Below are 23240 nucleotides of genomic sequence, written 5' to 3' on the forward strand. Positions count from 1 at the left end.
CCTTAGATTTATTTTGTTCAATCTTTTGTAATTTTTGAATTTAGAAACAATTTTACACAGAGTTGTAAGTATGGCATAAAGTACTCCAATACATCCTTCATCCATATTCCACAATTATAATCTTCACCACATTGGCTTTTCCCTTTTTCTGTATACATATTATAATTTTTTGATCAATTTAAAAATAACTTAAAGACATGATGCCTTTATCCCCATGGTATGCAGTGTATATTTCCTAAGAATAGGATATTCTTTAAAAAACCACAGACAATGACCAAGGTCAAGAAAATAACATTGATATAATTCTATTAATCTCCAGACTCCTGTCATATTTTGCTAGTTGCACCAGTTATCCTTTATAGAGAAAATCTGGTCCAGGGATTCTATGTAGATTATTATGAAGAGGAGGGAATGGGAGTCCCTGAAGGAGTGGAGGTAAATTTGGGGAGAAAATGGCTGGGCACAGTGGCTTATGCCTGTAATCCTAGAACTCTGGGAGGCTAGGGTGGGAGGATCGCTTGAGGTCAGGAGTGTGAGACCAACCTGAGCTAGAGCAAGACCCCATCTCTACTAAAAAAAAAGAAAAAGAAAAACTTAGCTGGGCAACTAAAAATAGAAACAAAAAAATTAGCTGGGTGTCATGGTGAGTGCCTGTAGTCCTAGCTACTTGGGAGGCTGAGGCAGGAGGATCACTTGAGCCCAGGAGTTTGAGGTTGCTGTGAGCTAGGCTGATGATGCCATGGCACTCTAACCTGGGCAACACAGTGAGATTGTGTCTCAAGAAAAAAGAAAAAAAGAAAAACTGGGGGAGAAACAGAAATCAAGGATGACTGTGCGATTTTTCACTCAAGCAACTGGAAATTGGAGTTACTATTACCTGAAAGTTGGAGAACTTTACAAGGAACAAGTTTATGTGTATGTCTGCAAGGAGGAGGGGGAAGGAGCAGTAGTTAAGCTTTGGATATACTAGGTTTGAGTTGTTTATTAGACATTGAAGTGGGTATGTGAGTTTGTTCTTTGTGATTTAAAATTCCATCTTCATGTGTCTGATTGTACACCTTTTCTATTAGCAGCTCAGCGCCAGGTGGGATCTTTCAACATAAAGATTTCATCTTTTTTATGTATAGGAAACATTCTTTAATTATTTATCTAAGCATTGCATTTTATCCTGCTATCTCCAGATGATGCTTTAACTTCTAGTCTTGTCCTGGAGTTTTCTTAGATTTTCTTTTAAATCTTCCATCGTTTGGTCTTTTTTAGTTCCATCTGTGAAAATCCTCTGAACCTTCTTACAAGCTCACTAATTATGTACTTTGGTACATTTTTTAATTTCAATAACAACTCTGAGTCTTTTTTTTTTTTTTTAGATCATTCTCTTCTCTCCAAGTGCATTTACAGTTTCTTTTTTCCTCTTCACCCTTTTAGCAAACTAGTCTATCAGTTCTTTTGCCTGGGAAATTTGGTGTCCATCTAATGTGGTATTTGCTTTCCTAAAATTTTCAGTGACTTTTCCTTGTCTTTTTATTGTTGAATTTAATATGAAGATTTCATCATTTGCTGAGGAATATGCCTGGAGCACTCACCTTCCCCCGCCAACCTCAGAATCTTCAATTTTTATTTAGTTTTGGAGGCAAATTCTCCTAGGTGGTGCCAACTTGCACCAACGCTTATATTTAAACCTGACCAAACCTCCTCCAACTCTCCATTCTGTTGCCAAATGAGCTTTTACACTTGATCTTAGCCAAAAGACTGAGAAGCAATGCCAAATAAGCTTTTGAAATTGAAATGTTAAAATGCCATTTGAATATCCTAAAACACTCTGTATATTTCATAATTTTCAGGCTAAAACAGGAAATCCTTACTGTGGCTAATTTAGCCAGTCTCATCTATAAGCATTCACCTGTGTTCTCTTTATGTATCTAATTTTCCAGGCACATTAAGCTATCGATAATTCCCTGAACACACATCCAACTCTTTGGTCAGACTCTTGTCTTTCCTTGGCGTGTTTTATCTTCTCTCTACATCCAGAACTTCAGTGCATTCCTCAAGATCCAGTACCTGCTACATATCTGTAGCCAAGCATTTGTTACTCCAATTTAATGCCCTAACTTTCCACTGCGTCTTAAACTAACTACTCCACTTTCTTAATTCTTATAGCATTTTTATGTACCTGTAGGTGTTCCTATAAATAATTTATGTGCCTCTTTCTCCCCTACCAAATAGAAAGAGATTTAAATGCAGGGATGTGCTTTATTCATTTTAGAATCTTTATGACCTACTATGCAATAGACACTTAAAATGATAACATTTGTTTAACAAATAAAATGAGAAATCCCAGAGTAAATTATAGCTGTTCTTCTGTTTAGAAAAGGGGGTGGGAGAGCCTGGTGACATAGGTACACTCACTCATGAGGATTTAGATTGCTTAATGCTATTTTGTAGGATTCTAAAAATTTTGTAGAACTCTTATTTTGTAGATTGGTCTCTGATGTTGGCTCTATCATGGATTCTTTATAAAACAGCTACAAAAGCCGATCCATGTCTCACTTCTAACATTGGAGTAGTCCTCAGGCCATAGGCAATGACCACCAAAGCCAAGCAGGGTTGTGGGCAGGCATTGGGCAAGGAACTGGCAAGACACAAGGAAACAGACACCATCCAACCCTCAGGCAGATCTAAGGAGCTCTCCTGTGTGTGAACTGAGGTCAGAGCAGAAACCATGAGGCAGTCATGCACACAGGACAGCAGAATCTTGGTGCGCCAGTGGGGTGGGGTGAGGCTGGTTTAGAGCTTCAAAGAGCAGTGGGACCTGATCCAGTATGTCAGGCAAAGAAGTGTCTACATCTCCCATAGATAATGGTGGGCCAGGGAAATTTTTCAAAGAGAAATGAAATCATAAGTGATGCAATTTGGACTTTAGTCTAGGTGTCTAGCTGTATATTTGAAGTCTACAGAAATAAGAGACAACCTGGAGGTACGAAATAGAACATTCCAGGAATGGCAAGTATGTCTGGGGCGTAGGAGCAGGGTGAAGACAGGGAGTCAGTGGAAGAGGTGTGCCTTGAAACGTAAGCTGGGGCCAGATTGCCAAGGGCTTATATGACATGGTGGGGACTCCAAATTTATTTTTTTCACTAAAAGGAATCAAAGAAAGGTATTAAGTAGAGGAATGAGAGAAAATCAGAGTTTGAGGCAAGGATGTTGATGACCTTCTGGGTCAGTGACAGGGATAAAGGAGCCCTGTCTAGGACAAGGTGGTCCACAGACAGCCAGACCGGCAGCCCTGCTCCCTTGGGAGAGTTGGCTTTGGGTCCACAATTTATTTCTAGGATCCTAACATTAGTTGTTGGTCTAGATACCTATGTGGCCCTATCACAAAATGTTTAATAATGTCAAGGCAATTTTTCACCATTTCACCCATTCAGTTAACAACTTATGCACACTATATTAAAAAATCCTGCTAGTGTTGAAAGAAATTGAAAGTTAAAAACAAGTACACAAATGACTAAAATAAAGTATTAAAACAGAGGAATTAGTGAAACCATGACGGGAGGAATGAGAAGAAGGGTATGAGAAGCAGCTGAGAATGTCCAAGGAGACCTCAAGGGGCTCCCGAGGGAAATGGAATCTGAATTTATACCTCAAAGATATGCAGGAGCATTTGAATAAAGTAGAATGTTTTGGGAAGAGGAAACACAATGAAGATATATGGGTGAGATATTTAAATAACATCAACAAATAAATATTTTGTTAATGCTGTTTTAAACAAAAAACCTCCCTGGCTCTTTGTATTGGGAACTGATTATCTCCGTGGAAGCAGAAACTACCTCTCTCGCCTTTGTTTGGGTCTTGCGGGGATCAGCTGCTCTCCCTGGCACACAGTTCATATCAGATGAGACAATGAACTGGGTAAATAACTAAGGCATTTGCATCACTTCTAGGCGAAAAGACCTGAACCCAGGAAAATACTATAGCTGGCTCAGCACCAGAGTGTGACAGCAGCGCTGGCTGGGACCCTCAGTGCCTTCTTTCCTCTTTCCCCTTCTCCCCCTCCTCCTCCTTCTTCTTCTTATTCCTTTCCTTTGCTTTCCCCACCTCTTCCTCTTCTCTCTCTCCCTGCCCCATCTTCCTGATGTCTTTCCCTTTCTTTCATGACTTCAGTGAATCATTACACATATACTAGCCATCCACCAGGCACCGAATACGGGGGTAGTGCATGTGTCATTTTTGTCTACAAAGATTGGGTGTTAGGTGGATTTTTAAATAATAATAACCAGTGTGTCTCAAACATTCTATCCTGGGTGCCTTCTAGGCTTCAGGTTTTGTTTTCTCTTCAACGTGTCTGTGTCCCAAAGCTCAGGGCAAATTTCAAAACCTGATCCCGAATATTAAAAAATCCAAACACATATCATTTAAATTTGACTTCAGGAAAGAAAGAAAAATCCTCTCATTTATAAGAGACTATACATTTCTTATCTGCATGCATTTATTTAACTGTATTTGGCAAGTTTTGCATGTAACACACTTCAAAGCCATCAGCTGTGCTTGTTCTTGTGATTGAGGGTGCTGGCTCCATTGTTTCGGGTTCCCTGGTCCTGGCCAGGGTGTTTGTCTCCTAGGCCTATTTGTCACAAACACGGCCAGCTCAGTGCTCTACACCTGACCACATCTCTCAGATGGTCCTCTGGCTTTCCAGCACTCTCAGGGACTGTTATCATTAGCAAGCTAGTATTCTGAAGCGAGGCATTGGAAGCATTTCTGAGCAGTATTTATTATTTTTGTGTAACTCAAGTTTTTGTAATGAAGACTTTTCCTTTCAAGGTTTTTAAGCATTGAACTTTCTATTTTGTGCAAAAGCTTAAAATTTCCTCCATTCTTTGTGGGCATTCAACTGTAACAGACACATAAATTAATAGATTTAGGAAATATTTAACAGTCTAGGTTCAAACAAATATGTTTACTTTGGTCGAATTAATGTTGTTATTAATTGCCATTGAAATAAATCACTGTACAAAGAAATTTGACCTACAAGATAAAAATGACACCACTAGAACCAAAACTCAAATGAGATTTATCTGAAGATTTCAATGTTTCAACTTTAATTTAAATGTTAGAATTTTTTGAGGTAATATTGATAAAATAGTGTTATTGGTCCATGTGCCCATCTATTCTCAGGCTTCAGAGAACAGGCTGTTATGGACATGTGGCAATGCCCTTGTACCTACACAGGTGACGAGGTGACTGTCTAGCTCTACAGTTACTGTGAGCCATGCACACAAAGAATGTGTTGTCTCTCTGAGAAAGAAACGAGAGGACAGAGAAAACTTTCAGGTCAACTAATTAAAAATTTCTATCAATCCCTAGAGCTGTGTTCCACATGCTGAGAAATACTTCTTGTACACATATATTCTTTTATTTCCCTCCTAAAAAGAAATTGAGCCCCCATCCCCATCCGGCCTCTCTTACTACCTGTGAATCTCAAAAACTTCTATTGCTTCATTGTCTTCTTCGTTTGGCCCATTCTATAATAGTTCTTTCTTGATTTTCCAATGCTGGTGAGCCATCTTGGGGGTAGGGTGCTCATTATATGGGATGAAGTAGTCTTCAAGAGAGCAATAAAAAAGCAAGTGCCTTGTACAAAGAGACAAAGAAGAGTTTGAAAAGAAAAGATGCACATTCTAGGAAGAAAGAAGTTTTTTAACCTCCTCACTCTAGAAAGAAAGAAAATTTTTAACGTCTCCGCTCTTTCCTCATTGTTACCTAGGCCAGAATTAGAGCTCGTCTCCTTGGGAGTGATGGGAAGTGAGAGTGCGCCCCCAGCAGGAAGATTGAGAGAGTGCATGGCATAGTTTAGCAGAAGGATTATTTCAGCTGTGATCTATGGGGCAGAATGGAGAAGCTGCAATTTGAGGCAGACCATCTGGGAGTCTTGCACGATACCCTGATTAAATGTAGATAGAGCAAGTAAAAAATCTGGAAGCTGGCAACATGGTGGGTTCAGGCAGACACACAAGGATGCATCTGGAAAACCTCTCAGAACCCAGTCTCAGGGCAGGTGTTCATAGGCAGGTGGGATCAGAAGCTTGACCCTAAAGATTGCAATGTAGGGGCAACTTATAGGTTAAGAAGTTGATGTGCATGTAAACAGCACAACCAAGGGGTCCCAGAAATAGAACTGGGGCAAAGGAGCAGAGTAAATCTCCTTACAAGAGCCAGATGGGTCATCAGGAGAGGGTTGGAACAGCAAACAGTTCATGCAGAATCTCCCGAGATGAAGACAAAGCCTTCATGATTTGGAGATGGTTGTTGTAAAACTTGAGGTGAAGCTGCAATCACAGGAAAGGATCAAGAAGAATTGGGGGACCCAAGACTTGAAGACGGCTTTATCTATAAGTGAAAATCAGGTTTCAAAGTAAGGCCGAGGGTAAGTATTGGCAGATTGGTCAAGAGACCTGAATCTGAGTCATCAGGGCACTGGTGAAGAGTGAACCAAAGTGTGTCAGGTCAGGCAGAAAATCAAAATCAGATGTCAGGTGGCAAGTCAAGAAGGAGTAATACAGTATGCGGATGGACCGGCAGGCTGGGACAATGCGGGGTCGGCTCCATGTGCTTGGCTAGCTGAATGGTTTGCAGCTACAGCTATAGGTGCTTTATTCTCATCCAGCCTCATAAGGAATGTTACTATAAACATCTTGGGTCCTAGGTTTTGGAACAGAAAGAAGCCCCAGCTCTTAGGAATAACTGTAATGTCACCATAACACATGGTACTTCAGCATGTGGACCAGGGACATTGTTGAAGAAAATCACAGAGAGGTATTGCTAGTATTAACATTCCTGATTGTTGCTGTTTCAGCTATTGTCAAACCAATTTTCTATTCCTCTTGGAAGAGCAGAAGTTTGCAATATTAATATTTTTCCACTTCATAGTTTGGATTTATTATTTATCTCATGAAGTAATCAATAGAAATTATTATGTTGTACATTGTTTTAACTCTTTTCATAAATTATCTAATTTGTCTCATAGTGACTATATGAGGTAGGTAAGGGTTATCCGTATTTTAGGTGAGAGAAATAAGCCTCAGATACGTTAAGTAATTTGCCCACAGTAATGCTGCAAACAGTAGCAGAAGCAAGAATTGAAGTACTCTGTGCTCTTAGCTACATATTATGAACATTTAGTTATTCCTCTCCTAATATTTAGGGGCCATCTTCTATGTGTCAGCTACCGCTGTGGATACAAGAGTGGCAGAGAATAAAAACACATATAGTCGTTTGTCCTCATGGAGTTTATAGTCTGAGGGGCTGCAGACTGGGAAGACACCAGCAACCAGCAACCATTTACTCAAGTGATTATTTAATCACACTTGTACAGAGAATTCTGAGAGAGAAGATCAAGCAGACCTTATCTACTATGGGAGTCAAAGAAAACTGCTCTGAGGAACTGACACCAGACTTGAGATCTAAGGGATTAGTAGATGGCTGGGGAGGGCAGAGAAGAGGTGTTAGTGCCAAGGCAAAAAGGAGCTTGGGGCATTGAAGCACCTGAAGCAAGGCCAGTGCAACCAAAGCTCAGAGAGCGAAGGTGAGGATGTTATGGAGTGTGGCTGTATGGCTGCTGTAAGCAGGAATCAGAGAATACACCTTAAATTTTACAAAGCACATTACTATAACTTATTTGTTTCATAATAGAAATTTATAAAAGTTAGAGAAATAATCTTTTCATGGTGGGGAAGAAGTTACCTTTCTTTTTTTTTTTTTTTTTTTTTTTTGAGACAGAGTCTTGATTTGTTGCCCAGGCTAGAGTGAGTGCCGTGGCATCCTAGCTCACAACAACCTCAAACTCCTGGGGTCAAGCCATCCTACTGCCTCAGCCTCCCGAGTAGCTGGGACTACAGGCATGCACCACCATGGCCGGCTAATTTTTTCTATATATATTTTTAGTTGTCCAGATAATTTTTATTTCTATTTTCAGTAGAGACGGGGTCTCGCTCAGGCTGGTCTCAAACTCCCGACCTCGAGCGATCCACCTGCCTCGGCCTCCCAGAGGGCTAGGATTACAGGTGTGAGCCACCGCACCCAGCCACCTTTCTTTTTTTGTTGTTAAATTCAATTCATTTCAAGACCATAAGAATTTATTGTGCTACAAAAACATTAAAAATTGCATAAGCTTCTGCATCTTCATGGGATGGAATGGCTATCAGCTGATCAGGGTTCCCACCAAGAACAATCTAAAAAGCAAAATAAAATAAAATACAAAAGCTATTTGCTTGAAGACACTGGAGCACAGCTAAGGCAATGAGTAAAGAGGCCATGACCGCAGAGGAAAGAAGAATTCACATAGGTGAACTGAATTAAGCAACTTCTTTCACCACAGTAGCATTATACAATTCAAAGCCGAAAAGTCAAGTTCTTCACCAACACATGATGACATTTTGGTGAATTCTGGTGCTTTTTAGGGTGGGAGACCAAAATCCTAACCCTGAAACCTTCTGAAAAACATAGCCGAAATGTTAGCAGTTTTGAAGACAAAGATTTGAGGTCAGGCCAGATGTGTCATAAAAAGGGATTATAAGTAATACTTTTGGCTGTGGTTGAAAATATAAGAAGGCTAAAGAGACCCAGAAGTACACTAAGCTTTATCAGAACTGCAAATAAGCTTTGACTCAAAATAATCTAAGTATGGTGGAGGAAAGTATGACCCCTCTGTGGAAGAAAGGAACATCATTTGGAAACTGTACACTGTTTTAAACAAATTATCCAAACTTAAATTACTGGTAATAATGTCTAGTAATAGTAAATTACTAGACATGCCAAATGATAAGATCTCATAATGGAAAACCAAGAGAAAACAACAGATAATAGAAATGCATCTACAAATGCTCCTGACAAGGCTTTTAAAATAATCATAATGAAAATATTTAAGAAAGTAGAGGAAAATATGAAGAAAATGAAATAGATTGTGAGAGAATTTCACAAAGTAGAATGTATAAAAAATTGCACATTCTAGAACTAAAAATATTTTATATCTGATATTCTAGTTAGTTAAACAGCAGAGTAGACACAGCCAAAGGTAGGATTACTGATGAAGAATATATCCAAAGGGAAGCAAAGATGGAAAAATGTATATAGAATTCAGAAAAAAGTAGACAAAATGTGAAACAGTGAAAATGTCTAGCACAAATATAATGGAAATGTAAGAATAGAGAAGAGACTGGGGCAAGACAATCTTTGTAGGGGTAACACTGATAATTTCCCCAGAGTGACTAAAGATATTAACTCATACATTTTAGAAACAATGAGAATCCCCAAGCAGTAAAAACAGAGAAAACAACACCCACCCAGGCACAAACACACACAAAACTCTTTTTTAAAACACTAAAGAAAGAAAGACACACAACCATAATAGAAGCCATAGTAATATTAGCAACTGAAGTCTCACTGATGAAAACCAGAAGACAATGTAATAACATCTTTAAAGTATCGAAAGAAAATTCCAACCTCAGCTTTTATGCCTTGCAATTATATCCTAAAAATGAAGATGAAATAAAAACATTTTCAGACACACACACACACAAACACTGAGAAAATTCATCCCTGAGAGACTTGTACTAAAACATATTTTAAATGGAGTTCTTCAGCAGAAGGAAAGTCAGCCCTGATGAAAACACAGATATGCAAGAAGAAATAAAGAGAAATGGGCAAGAAAACTAGGTGGATAAAGATTAATGACTATGGATTGAATGTTAGCTATACAATACAATAATATTCATATTGTGTGGGGTTTAAAATATATGTAGAATTAAAATGCAGGAAAACTATAAAATGGAAGGAGGGAGGGCATAAATGGAATGAAAATGCTCTGCATTTGTAGCATTTTAAGGGAAGAGACAAAAGTAAATTTTGTTTACAAAAGCACATTTTATTTTTATTTTTATTTATTTTGTTTTATTTTTTTTTTTGAGACAGAGTGTCGCTTTTGTTGCCCGGGCTAGAGTGAGTGCCGTGGCGTCAGCCTAGCTCACAGCAACCTCAAACTCCTGGGCTTAAGCGATCCTACTGCCTCAGCCTCCCGAGTAGCTGGGACTACAGGCATGCACCACCATGCCCGGCTAATTTTTTCTATATATATTTTAGTTGGCCAGATAATTTCTATTTTTTTTAGTAGAGACGGGGTCTTGCTGTTGCTCAGGCTGGTCTCGAACTCCTAACCTCGAGCGATCCACCCACCTCGGCCTCCCAGAGTGCTAGGATTACAGGCGTGAGCCACCGCGCCCAGCCAAAAGCACATTTTAAATATAAGAATCATAAAAGTTGCAAGTAAAAGGATAGAAAAAGTTATAAAGTACAAACACTAGGCAAAAAAAACTTCATGTGTACCAGAAAAATTAGATCTTAAGGAATTATCATTATTAGAAATAAAAAGGACATTTCATTATAAATATATCACTTTTATTGTGAGTCTTACATTTAATATGTGTCTTTTGTAAACACCATATAGCTGGATCCCATTTCTTTAAGTCAATCTAACAACCTTTGTCTTTTAATTGAGCTGTTTACTCTATTTACATTTAATGTAATTTCTGATTGAAATTGTGTTTAATATATGACCTTAATATTTGAAATCCAGAATTCTGCATCGCTATCCCAGAGGAACCGGACAATTCACGTCCTGTCATGCCAAATGATCTAATCTCTCCGCACATTGGCATTGCTCACTTGGCTCTCACTTGCCTCTAGGTTTTGCAATAGTGCCAGAGACTAGCAGAGGCTAAGTAACTTACAAACACTGTTGCTGCAAATGTCTGTAGAAAAACGCAAGCCAGAAAGGGTTAGAATGGATATGGAGGTTAGCTAACCTACAGGCTTTGCTGTAAACCAAGTAAAGGGAAGGGAAAATAAGAAATCCAAAAAGAGGAAAAACCAGCTTCCAAGATGATAGATTTGCAGAGAGCCATGTGAAAAGAACAAAATTTCTTCATGGCCTTGCATCCTTTTTATGTCAAAATTTAGAAACTTGGGCCTAGGAGACTCACAGTGCTTCACCATGATGTATAATAAGGAGTTTTGGGTGTGTGTGTACGTGCACATGTGTGTAAATTCCATATAATAATACATTACACAACTCATAGGACTGTTGTGGGGTTGAATTAAATGAGACAATGTACAGGCAAGCATGTAAGATAGTCCTGGCATATAGAAGACATTTAACATGTGTTTCTGATATCAGAAAGAGAGAGATCCTGGCAGTTTACAATAAGAAAGAGGACTTGAGACAAGTGGTATGTTATTGATTTCACTTTCTTTCTTCAGGAGTCAGCCCTTTCCAGGCCAATAGCTGAAAGGAATGATGAGAAGAACTTGTGACACATCAACTCTTGACTCAGATGCTAACACAGTATAATTTAATGTCTACTTGATGAAACTACTTTTCTACTAAGGAAAATAAAAGGCAAGTAGAGCGATAACACAAGTATAACAAGAGATAAACTACTGCAGAGCCCATAAGAAAATGCCCAGTTAAGTGGGTCATAATTCCTTGAATTGTAATCCATGCCCACAAATGCACAGACTCCGTGGATTTATTATTATTAAAAAAACAGTTTTATTGAGGTATAAATTATATTCAGTAAAATTAACCAATTTTAAGTATACAATTCAACAAGCTTTGACAAATAATTACAATGGCAACTGATATGATATAAAGCATTTTCATCACCCCATAGGTTCCCACATGCCTCTTTGAAGCCAATCCCTTCCCCCAAAACCTGGGCCCTGGGCTACACAGATTAGTGTAGCTTTCTGTAACATTAGTTTTGCCTTTTCCAAAAGAAAAGAAATCATACAATATGTAGTCTTTGTGGCTAGCACCTTTTATGTAGTACAGTGTTTCTTAACTTTTTTTGTGTTACTATACCCTGAAGAAATTTTTCCTAATTCTCTCCTCCTCTTAATGATACCACAGATATATCTGTATGTCTGTGTATATATATACATATATACACACACACACACATTTCGATATAAAGTTAAATTTTTTTCACACCTGAAGAACAAATTTTTGCCCATTTGAGGACGTGGGGCACTATTGCCCCATTGAAAATACATCATTTAGTATAATGTTTTTGGGGTTCATCAGTATTGTGTGTATTGGAATTGATTCTTTTTAATTGTTGGGTAATATTTGATTGTATGAAGAAACATTTGAGAAATGAATAAGAACAACTGCAAATGTGTTACAAAGGTCAGTGCATAATTCAATTACTGTTCTTCCTCACATTTGAGTCTCCCAGGTGTCAATAAAGACACCTCTAGTAACACAATTGTTCAAGTCAGAAATCTGGAAGTGATCAAGACACTTCCCTTTCCCTCATTTCCCCATATCCGATCCATCAAAGCCTGCCAGTTTCATCTCTGGATTAATCTGGTCTCAAGGGATCAGATCTTGCCACTGTAACTGAGTACATTGTAGGCATGTAAGGATATTAATCTTTATCTTAAAAGAGATGAGAAGCCATTGGAAGGGATTTAAATAAGAAACGTGACATGACTTGCTTAGTGAAATTAAAAGATTACTAAATCTTTTATAGCAACTAATGAATTGGAAAGGACTTGAGTATTTGGGGAGGGGATCTTTCAGGAGTCTAGAGGAGAAATGACAGTGGCTCTGTTATGAATTTGCAAGGCATTTAAGGGGATGGGAGAATTGGGAGACATGCTACTTTTTCAGCGGGGCCCGGGGGAAGAATTTAGTCAAGGCCTTACTGCTAGATGATAATCTGACTGTAATGAGAAATTCAGATAAAGCTCCCTATTGCTTGCTGCTGCCTTGACTTAGCTGGTATTTTGTCAAATTAATCAGTATCCTAAATGAGTATTTATTCTTGGGTCATTTGCTAATGAGTTAGAAGGAATTAGACTCATGCCTAAAAGAAAAAAAATATGCTGTGTACTTCATGCATCCACTCATCCTTCCATCCATCTTACAATTTTTCTAAGGGGTCACTATAGTATTAGCATCTATGTATCAGCCCCAGATGGTCTGGAACCCCCCCTTAAGTTGTATGCAAATTGTTTTGTCTATATACATGTATACTTGTCTCTGGGGGCATCTCAAAGATTAAAAATTTTTATTCCTATTAAAGATTACAAATCAATGGCAAATGGTGTTTTAGGTATGGTGCTTTCAAACATGCATGTGACATAGTCCTCATTCTTGAAGCACACAGAGTTCATGTCATGAAAACAGATACATTACAAAGCCGCTTTGTCAGTGCTATAAAGGAGATAGAAAGAAAGCTCTGGGAGTTTGTCAGTTACCCTGGTGCTTTGTCTCTTCCAGGTGACTTGCAAAGTATGGCCGGCCACAACATCTCCAGGGATTCCTCTTGCAGTCCTACAATGACGCCCCACTTAACCAGGCTCTACTTCGTAGTGCTCATTGGAGGGCTGGTGGGTGTCATCTCCATTCTGTTCCTGCTGGTGAAAATGAACACCCGCTCTGTGACCACCACTGCGGTCGTTAACTTGGTGGTGGTGCACAGTGTTTTTCTGCTGACCGTGCCTTTCCGCTTGACCTATCTCATCAAGGAGACTTGGACATTTGGGCTGCCCTTCTGCAAGTTCGTGAGTTCCATGCTGCACATCCACATGTACCTCACCTTCCTTTTCTATGTGGTCATCCTGGTCACCAGGTACCTCATCTTCTTCAAGTGCAAGGACAAAGTGGAATTCTACAGAAAGCTGCACGCTGTGGCTGCCAGCACTGGCATGTGGGTGCTGGTGATTGTCATTGTGGTGCCCCTGGTTGCTTCCCAGTATGGAACTCAGGAGGAGTACAATGAGCAGGACTGTTTTAAATTCCACAAAGAACTTTCCCACACGTACGTGAAAGTCATCAACTATATGATAGTGGCGATTGTCATAGCCATTGCGGTGATTCTCTTGGTCTTCCAGGTCTTCATTATTGTGTCGATGGTGCGGAAACTAGGCCACTCTTTGCTATCCCACCAGGAGTTCTGGGCTCAACTGAAAAACCTATTTTTTATAGGGATCATCATTTTTTGTTTCCTCCCCTACCAGTTCTTTAGGATCTATTACTTACAAGTTGTGGAAAGTGCCAATGACTGTGAAGATAATGTTGCGTTTTTTAATGAAATCCTCTTGAGTGTAACAGCAATCAGCTGTTGTGACTTGCTGCTGTTTGTCTTGGGGGGAAGCCGTTGGTTTAAGCAAAAGATAATTGACCTATGGAATTGCATTTTGTGCCGTTAGCCACAAACTGCAGTATTCATAATTACTTCCTTTATATTGGGAGTGAAAATGGGCACAAGGAATGGAAGAATGGTATTGCATTACATGATCAAAACCATGCCTTGATCTAGCCAAACAGAGGACTATGAAACGTCAGAGCACTCATCCTAGTCCTTGTTTGATTCCTATGGTCTCTGAATGATGCCAATACAAAGACCAGCAATGTTGAATCCACCTGGAGTTGCAATACTGTGCTATTTTCCAATACAAAATGTCTGCTTGGCCCATCCAGGCAACATAGGTCTAAAGAGTTTTAGAGTTTCATTACCTCATTCTAATTTCCTCCATTGGAAAAGTGTCCTTTTTTTAGGCTTTGGACTGGATGCAACTGTTTTCATTCTACTTCACCTTAGGAAGGTTGATCCTGGCCACAATTTAGCTCAAAGACACAAACTCTACTTGGCTAACAAGATAAGATGTCCCATATATCTCACACCCTGACAAAAACAAATAAGATAAGAGAATGGTAATGAACTTTTCTAGATTATCTTAACTCTAAAGGGAAGTCAGTTATCTAAGAATCAAACAAAAAGAACTCATGGCCTTCTGTTAAAACAAGATTTTCTAGATTTGTCCTTTGACAGGTCAAGTTTAAGGACATGGAAATCAACTACCTCAATATCACTAATTGCACTGTTGCCCCCAAAATCATTCCAAAGTTCACTGAACACGTATAACTAATGGTAAAAGTATAACTTAGAGAATATTCTTGCCCAATATACTGCCGGGCATTAAAATGAGTTCTCAAGGGAAGTGATTAAATTTTTTTCTGAGTTTTGAGAGAATTTCTAAATGTCCCAGGCCACAGTTGATTTAATTTGAGAAAAGAAAGTTATACCGAAATCTTTAGAGTTCCCTTCCTCCCCTAAAGTTATGTGTTTTTAAATAAATGAAAACTAAAAAAAAAAAGGACTTTGGGGAAATATATTTAAAACCCCATTAATTTAGACCCTGTGAGATTAGGCTGCATGAAGGTTTTCTGAATTTTTGAGGAATGGATGAATAAACACACTTGAAAATAATAAAGTTATAAATCTTTAAAACATTAAATAATTTGAGTTTCTTATCAAATTTGGAGTAAATTCTTGCAAAATTTGATTCATAACTTGTGACATGTGCATGTTAAATTGATTTTATTTCAAGAACCTTTATTTCTGGCTAGGTTGATACACAGTGGGTTTTTGCTTTTTGGGTTTTTTTCCTCTTCCCCATTCTTCTTTTGTTCTCAATGTTTCGTACTCTCAAAACTTTCCCAGGAACTGATCCAGTTTTGTATTTAATGCTTCAGAAAACCTAAAGTAGTTAATGATATGAATAGAAGAACTGAATGAATTAAGGGAATTTTTTTTTTCCATCAAGGTATATCTTCCAGATTTAAAGGTCTTTCTTAATTTGTTATCACTCAATGAATCCACAGTTCATCAGATGAATAAGAAATACCCCTGTGAGTTTCTAAGAGAAATTAATTCTGAGGAAGAAAAAGTAGCAACATAGTTCAAACATTACTTGTTTCAAATTTTTTCCTGTTATAAATTCTCTTTTATCTTTCCTTTTTCAAAAAGTTATATTTATTTCTTATTTGTCTTTTGTTCCCATTTATTTTCTTAGGTTTTTCTTTCTCACTTTGATTCATAAAATCTGTAAGAAAATTACCATGACCCATAAAAGTTTTGAGAAAATTTGTAACACCCATAAAATGTATATGAAAACAAAGACACAGAGAGAAATATTTAAATTAAAAAAGTTATTTGTGAGGATTTCATTAGGCTTTTTTTCTTATGTTAATATCATCACTATCATAATTTTATCTTATAGATTGTATTATTTTCTCTCCCAGGTTTTAGATATGTTGAGGTCAGGCAGTTCTGGTTTTCTTTGTATGAATACGTTATAATAAAGGGCCTATTTCTGTGGACCTATAAGAAATATTACTGAAAATATAGAAACACAATATTCCGTAACATCTTATTCATCAGTTTTGATAGAATAAATTAAAAAAAAATTAGTTAGCCTGTCCTCTACCTTTAATTGCTATTGAAATGAATCTTCCATGTGAGTGGGGGTGATATTGGCCTTTAGAGCCATGGTTGGATATCACCATTACAAGAGAATAATATTGACATTTGGTGGTGGGGGCCAGAGACTAGACATCTTGCCTTGCACACAACTATCTGTACAATAAAGAATTTTCAGGTCTTGATTCATATTTGACTGTTGTGCTGGATATTCATAAAGTGAAACATAAACTAATCAGAGCCATTATTGGGTTTTATTCAGTTTTCATAAATACATGGTATTTTGGGTATGGTTTTAATTTTCTGAATTTTCTGGAAATGTAGCTATCGTGGATATTAAAGAAAGATTTTATTTGGTTTCCTCAGAACTTTACCAAGAGTTGTTAATTCCTTTGAAAAATCACATAATTAATAGCAACACCATCTATGGCATTAAAATAGGACACAACACACCCATAAGCAATATTAGTATTTAGGGAGATATTGGATAAAGATGCCACATCAGATTGTCTTGTTTTGTCTTTTTTTTGTGATCATGTCTGAACGTTTACACACTGAAGTGCATTATTATTTTACTACAAATAACTTTTCCTTTCATTACTTATTTATGTTACACTTAGAACACTATATATAAATAATACATATGTTTACATTATTAGTGTAGAAAGGATAGGAATTTCATTTTAGAATGATAAAATTTTCTATGAATTCCGTTTTAGACTGGTCAAAGCGTTACCAAATATTTGTGATCCAAATCAAGGCATTGGGTCTGAGAGGGTTGAGAACCACTGAGAGACCATGAAGGGTCGGTGTAAAGGGAGATTTACAAATTTTAACATATGTTTCCTGTTATTCCTATATTTTATGAATACTTACCTCATCTTGATTCAATTCTAAATTATCCCTTTTGTTTCTGCGGTGATTCAATGTAACTTTCAGGAAAATGGAAAGAAAATATAGCATTGCATTTTCTTGTTTAGTAAGAACAAGGCATTTCCCTGAGCCTAACAACTCTCAGATTGGCTTACTATCTACCAGATTTTGAATCCAGGGATAATAGTTTTTGAGGCCCAGGCAGAAAGATTGCTTCTGGCACCCATTAAAAGCGACTTTACTCAGCTTTTGTGTTTTTCCCAATTTTCCTGTGAAAGTGTCATTGAGTCCCCTGGCCTCCCTCCTCAACTTCATATAAATTAGGAAGAAAGAGACCGTTTCACTTGTAGGTCAAATGAGCTTTGTGTGGACAGATTCAGGAGGGGCTAGCAAATCCCTTCTGCCTCCCTAAATCCTCCTCCATGAAGCTGCCATTAAAACTGATTCTTGGGTTAAGATTCAGCCTTTTGGAAGCTATCCACTCTCAGTTGTCAGCTTTTGGGTGTGAGGTTAGTGAGATGAACATTTGTGAAGCAGTTATAGCTTTGATTGGATAGATTTTGCCCACTTTCCTCTTATAACATAAAGCATAAGCCAAGAGCTGTCACATCTGTTAGGACTGGTAGGAAGAAGGAAACTCTCCTGATGAGGGGGCTGAATAGAAAATTTTGTAAATAGTTGGTAATGAGAGCTCTAGGGATGGCAGATCTACTTGGGTTGTCCTCAGCATGCCAAAGGGCTCCTGCAGGTCTCAAAAACCAGGGGAATCTGAAGAAGCCCCAGGAGTGGTTGGCTCTGAGAACCACCTGCTAAGAGCAGAAGGGGTTTGGGTGAGCCTTGCTCCAGAGTTCTGAGCAAGCAGGGATAGTTCTTGGAGGACAGATAGGGCCATGGAGGCAGCACAGAAGGAAGACAGCTCTGAATAGGGTTAAGAAGATGCTGGAGAGTGTGGTTTGTTTTCTTTGAAGTTTGTCCTAGTATTTTATGTTATTAGCAATGAATGATTCCTGCTCTTCATTGCTAATCTGGGCCATAAATCTCACAGAGGGCAATGCATGGTTACAAAGATGTGACCACTGGCTGCCTGACAAGAGATTTTGGACAAGAATCTTTTCACCCATGCCTAAGTCAAGTAAGAAATGAATCCCCTGAAATTTCAAAAAGAATGAGTCAAAAGAGCTTCCCTTTTGTTCTCAGGAAACCATCATCTTACATGTCAAGAGTAGACAACTCTACACTTGCCTTCTGGAAGCCCTTCTTCAGATCTCTTTACCATCATTTAGGGCCATAGAATTTCAAGTTCAGGAGGGTCCAGAAAGACAACTAAGTTAGCTCTAGAACGATGTTCAATTGCACACACAAAGCACACAGTCCAGCTGGGTATCTCCTTCTCTGATTTGTCCTTTGCAGAATTTCATGACTTTAGCAGCATTGCCCTTGGCTATGGGACACACTACTGAACTGTATATGTAAGAATGGCTAAGAGGTTGATTTTATGTTGTGCATATTTGCCACAATAAAATTTTTTGAAAAAATTAGGAGATTCAATATATGTAATAGGAATTTTAACAGGCAAGAACTGAGCCTACGGCCAAAGTTAAAGTATTAGAAACGAAAAAACCTCCTCTGAGAGGTAGAAAGACTTCAGTCCTCCCTATCAAGGGTACCTCCTGAGTACTTGGAAAGCAAATAGAAAGGACTTTATATCTGAACATATCCTAGAGAATGCTTTGAATTGTAAGGACAAAGAACCAATACCACAAAAGCCAGGCGAGAGAAATGTTCACCTCTAAAAGAAAGAAAGAAAAAAAACAATTAATAAAGTATTAGTATTTTCTGTTACAGCCTAAGAATCTGAAGACAGGTGGCAATGCCTATTAGATTTTGGTTGAAAATACCATGGCTAAGAACTCCATAAGCAGGGAAATTATTGTGCGTGCTCCTGTGTAGACGAAGTGACCTGTGGGGGATTATCCGCTTCATCTCAGGGTTTATTACCCCAAAGCCCAAAGCCATTGTTTCTCTTTCAGACTCCACGGTCTTTCCCAGGTAGGAGGGCAACTCTACTTGCTCACCTTGAGGCCAAGTTATCTTTTCAGGAGGCTAGTTGCTGGCAAATCGTAACTTTCCCTTTAGAACATGATCAACTAAGCACCGAGTTTAGGAAAAAGTTTCATGGATGACTCTTACAATAGGAAAGCAGCTTTCCCTGGCTTCTTGTGCTCATGATCTAGGCCCCCTTAACCCCCATGTTACTATTTCCTTGATAATTTCAGTTAGAATTGAGAGAGACCCAGATATCTGTTCAGTAAGAATTACCTTCCCCTCTCTCCTCACAGCCATGTTTAGTTTCACAACAGTATTTCCTAAATGTTCCTAAAATTAAATTTCCATCTCTCTTATCATTTCCATTTTTGTCATAACCTATTAACGTATAACATCACATTCAACCTCTTGTTCTACAGAAAATTTTATGAATGGTTCAAAATTGACCAGCACCGTCTACGATTTCTTTCTGTCTTATTCTTTTCAAAAGGGCTTTCTCTACTATTTGAGTATTTCAGGTTATTTGGCCCCACGTAGTTTATTCCCCCTTGTTCACATATTCCTACATGATAAGTGATCAGCCAGGCCTTAATTTTCTGTATCAACTGTGCCAGCGGCTTCTTCTCAGCAACTTCTTATTATCCTATACTTTTAGAGGCTTCCATTTAAACATCAAGTTTAAAGATTGATTACCGGTTCCTAGTGACAGCTGCCTGAGGGCAGGAAGGGGCCAGTAGGGAGGATGGAAAACTCTACCAGAGCTGCAGTTTCTTCTGCAGGGTTAGTAACACCCTTGTGTAAAGTATACAACCCTGTGTACCCAAAATGACTCTGGGGCGAAGAAACTGTCCTGTCCTTGTGCATATCCACTCCCCCCTCCAAGGTTAATGAACCTCTGAGTAACCACAGATGAAAGGCACTGGTCCATCATAGAATCTTTGTTTATCCAAGAAAATAGGAAATTCAATAATAATGTAGTGAGTCTTTCTTAAAGTGAAATATATTCAGTGATATATTTTGAAATATATTTTTATACATCACTTTATTTGTATTACATCACAATGTAATAGAAATAGAATAAATGTTAATTATAAGATTGTAAGCATGTAATCTGCAAGCCAGTGGTTGTGCTAAGGACCACGCAGAGATAATTTTCTTGACAATATCGGTCAGTTTCTAGGCCTTGGCCTTAGATGCCCGTTGGCGTCTTGCTATACCATGGAGACAAAAAGAGTCTTGGATCTGCTGTTGCTATCAGTAAAGTCACCCCAGATAACACACTGCCTCATGAAGATCTGTCTCTGTCAAAGTTTTAAAAAAGAAATTTTTATTTGAGATTGAAGTTAGTTATAAACATTCAAGAAGTGAACACACATTGAATTTCTCTGAAAGTACTGACTTACAATATATTTGATTTTTAAATTAATTCTGCCTTTTATGGGTATTAAAAGATTAAGAAAGTTAAAGAGGTCAAACTAAAGTTTGTTCCAGTTGGTCTGTTTGTTCTTAAAAAGACCTGATGGGGTAAAAAGTGTGCATGCCATGAAGTGTGTTGCCAGTAAAGGGCACGATCAGGATAATATCCAAACTGCCAAGCAAAGTCAAGCAGAGTTACCAGAAAACACGAGCGTTCACTTATGCAGTTCAGACTTACTGAGCTAAATGAAAACAATCAAAGCAACTAAAGTGTATGATATAAATGGTTTTTCTCCACTGTGATGCTTTGAAACCACAAAACCTTTTAAGATATTTAAATTTAAGACACTGCTCTAAAAGATCAATGCAGATCATTTTTGAAATAAAGATGCTCCCAAATTATGAAACCACAGAATTGTGAGTGTTGGGATATAAATATATCTACTGGTTCCGTGGATCCCACCCCAACTGTCCACTCAGGGCTTTGCCTCTGCAGCTGTGGCCTCAGCATCCTACACCATCATGTTTTCTCTTTCTACTGCACCATCCACACGTGCATAAAAGACCCTGTAGTAATGAAACAAAACCACGCCCTGTACTCTGTTGCCCCCATCAATGCCATGCCATTGCTTTGCTTCCCTCTGTAAGTTTTCTATAAGAAAATTCACTGAAGGAATCGTCTGCATTCTCTGCTTCCAGTTCCTCACCTTCCGTTATTTCCTTGGCCCATTTCCACAGTTTGTTTTCACCCTCCTCCACCATACCTAGATCTTGTCAAGGTCACTGATGATATCAATTTACAAACCCAATGGTTAATTACTAGTTCACATCTTACTCAGTCTCAAAGTAGGGTAGGATACAGTTGAGCAATCTCTTTTTATTGAAATACTTTCTTCATTTAATTACTAAAATGCCTCTTGCTCTTGGGTTTTCTCCTACCTCATTAGTTAACTCCATTTCAATGTCTGAGCTATTCATTCTCTTTTTCCCAGTCTCTAAAGGTTGGAGTTCCAGAGGGCGCAGTCCTTAGCAACCTTCCTTTCTCTGCACACTCCGCTGAGCAATCCCAGCCCATCCTGTGGCTTTGAATGTGATCTGCTTGCTGATCTTCTCCAATTTCTATCCATCCCTTGCTCTGTCCTCTCTCCTACATCCCTGCCACACATATAAAACTGCCTCCACTTATAGTAATAAGCAACTTCAATTTAACTTAACCAGAGCAGAACATTGATTTCTTCTCCTCAGCAGCCTCCCCCATCTCAGTAAATGGCAACAATTTTTTACCCATTTGCTCTGACCAAATACCAAGAAATTATTCTCAATGCCCTTTGTATTCATCAAGATCCAATTATGAAACAGAAACCACATGCTAATTTGAACAGGGGAAGTTTAATATAAAGAATCATTAGCTATAACAGGAGACTGGACTAATGGGGAATTAGTTACCAAGAGGTAAAAAGAATTCTAAAGAATACAGAAATAGGAGATACAGGGAACACCTATTATCTTCAGATCAGAGGCAGAGCATGTAAAGAAGACACAAATCTGGATAAGGGTCCCCCCCTGCCCCATCTCCGCCCCCACCACCAAGGCTGAAATTCAGACCTTGTTGGAAAGGGTGTAGCCAGGGCCCTCCGGATGATGGAGGTGCTGCGCTGATGGAACTCTCTGGAAAACCCATGTAGGAGTATTAGGAAAAGTCATCCAAGGGGAGAAACTGAATCCTGGGAATCTGCCCAAGGAGTTGGATGCCCTTGGAAACTGCCCTTTAAGGTGCAGGGGGTAGCTGACCACAGGGAGGTGGCATGCATTAATTACATGCATTAGGTTCACCGCAGGAGGCTGCTGAGAGAGCAGGTACCAGAACCAGGGAGAAAAGCCAGTTCCTCCTCCTGCCCCCACCCCCGTCTGTTCAGCATCTTGTGATAATGAAACATAGTTTGGCATCATATCTATTGGCAAGGGAGAAATGTTCTAGTTTTGTGGCAGGGCAGTGGAGGGTGGGTTTGAAGCTAAAGGCAACCTGGGTAGCCTGTCTTTCATTCACAACCACATACCCTCCATCATCTAGGACTGATGACTCTGCTCCTAGAACATGCGACTTAACTGACCACTGCTCACAGTTTCTGCTACTACTACCTTCTTGGGCTACAACAAAAGCTTCCCTGCCCCTGTTCCAACTTTTGCTGACCTAGAGTCAATTCCCCACACATTAGCTATTTATCATTTGAAGGTATAAATTAGGTCATGTTAGTCTCCACTGAAAATTTCTCAATGATTTCCATCCACTCAGATTAAAATATAAACTCCATGACACCCGTCCCTCTCACTCAGCTTCTTTCTGTTCCTTTGTTTTTGCCTCAAAAGTTTTTGCACTTGCTCTTCTCTCTGACTGGGGAGGTTTCCTCAAATGGCTAGTTCTTTCATATCGTTCACATCTCTCCAGTGTCATTGCTCCTTCTGCTTTCCCTATCTAACATTGTAGCTTGTCATTCCTTACCTTTTAAATGCTTTATATTCTTTGTAGCATTCATTATTACCAAATTTATATTGTTCATTCTTTGGTTTTTGCCTTATTTT

The 23240-nt window shown here is 38.7% G+C and overlaps 1 protein-coding gene across 3 annotated transcripts in view; it reads left to right on the top strand.

Annotated features, from left to right (window-relative positions):
* Window positions 1–16674, top strand: part of GPR141 (G protein-coupled receptor 141) — a 57804-nt gene extending 41130 nt beyond the window's left edge. For 2 of the 3 annotated variants that reach the window (XM_045564559.1, XM_045564560.1), the window contains exons 2-3: window positions 11311–11449; window positions 13340–16674. In XM_045564559.1, the coding sequence (XP_045420515.1) occupies window positions 13354–14271 (918 nt within the window). In that variant the 5' untranslated portion in view covers window positions 11311–11449; window positions 13340–13353 and the 3' untranslated portion in view covers window positions 14272–16674. Of the gene's footprint in view, window positions 1–11263; window positions 11450–13339 lie in introns of those variants that run through there. The other variant, XM_045564558.1, reaches the window with a different exon arrangement.
* Window positions 16675–23240: the final 6566 nt, after the last annotated feature.

Source organism: Lemur catta, chromosome 11 (assembly GCF_020740605.2).
Source record: "Lemur catta isolate mLemCat1 chromosome 11, mLemCat1.pri, whole genome shotgun sequence".
In the NCBI taxonomy this organism is placed as follows: Eukaryota; Metazoa; Chordata; class Mammalia; order Primates; family Lemuridae; genus Lemur; species Lemur catta.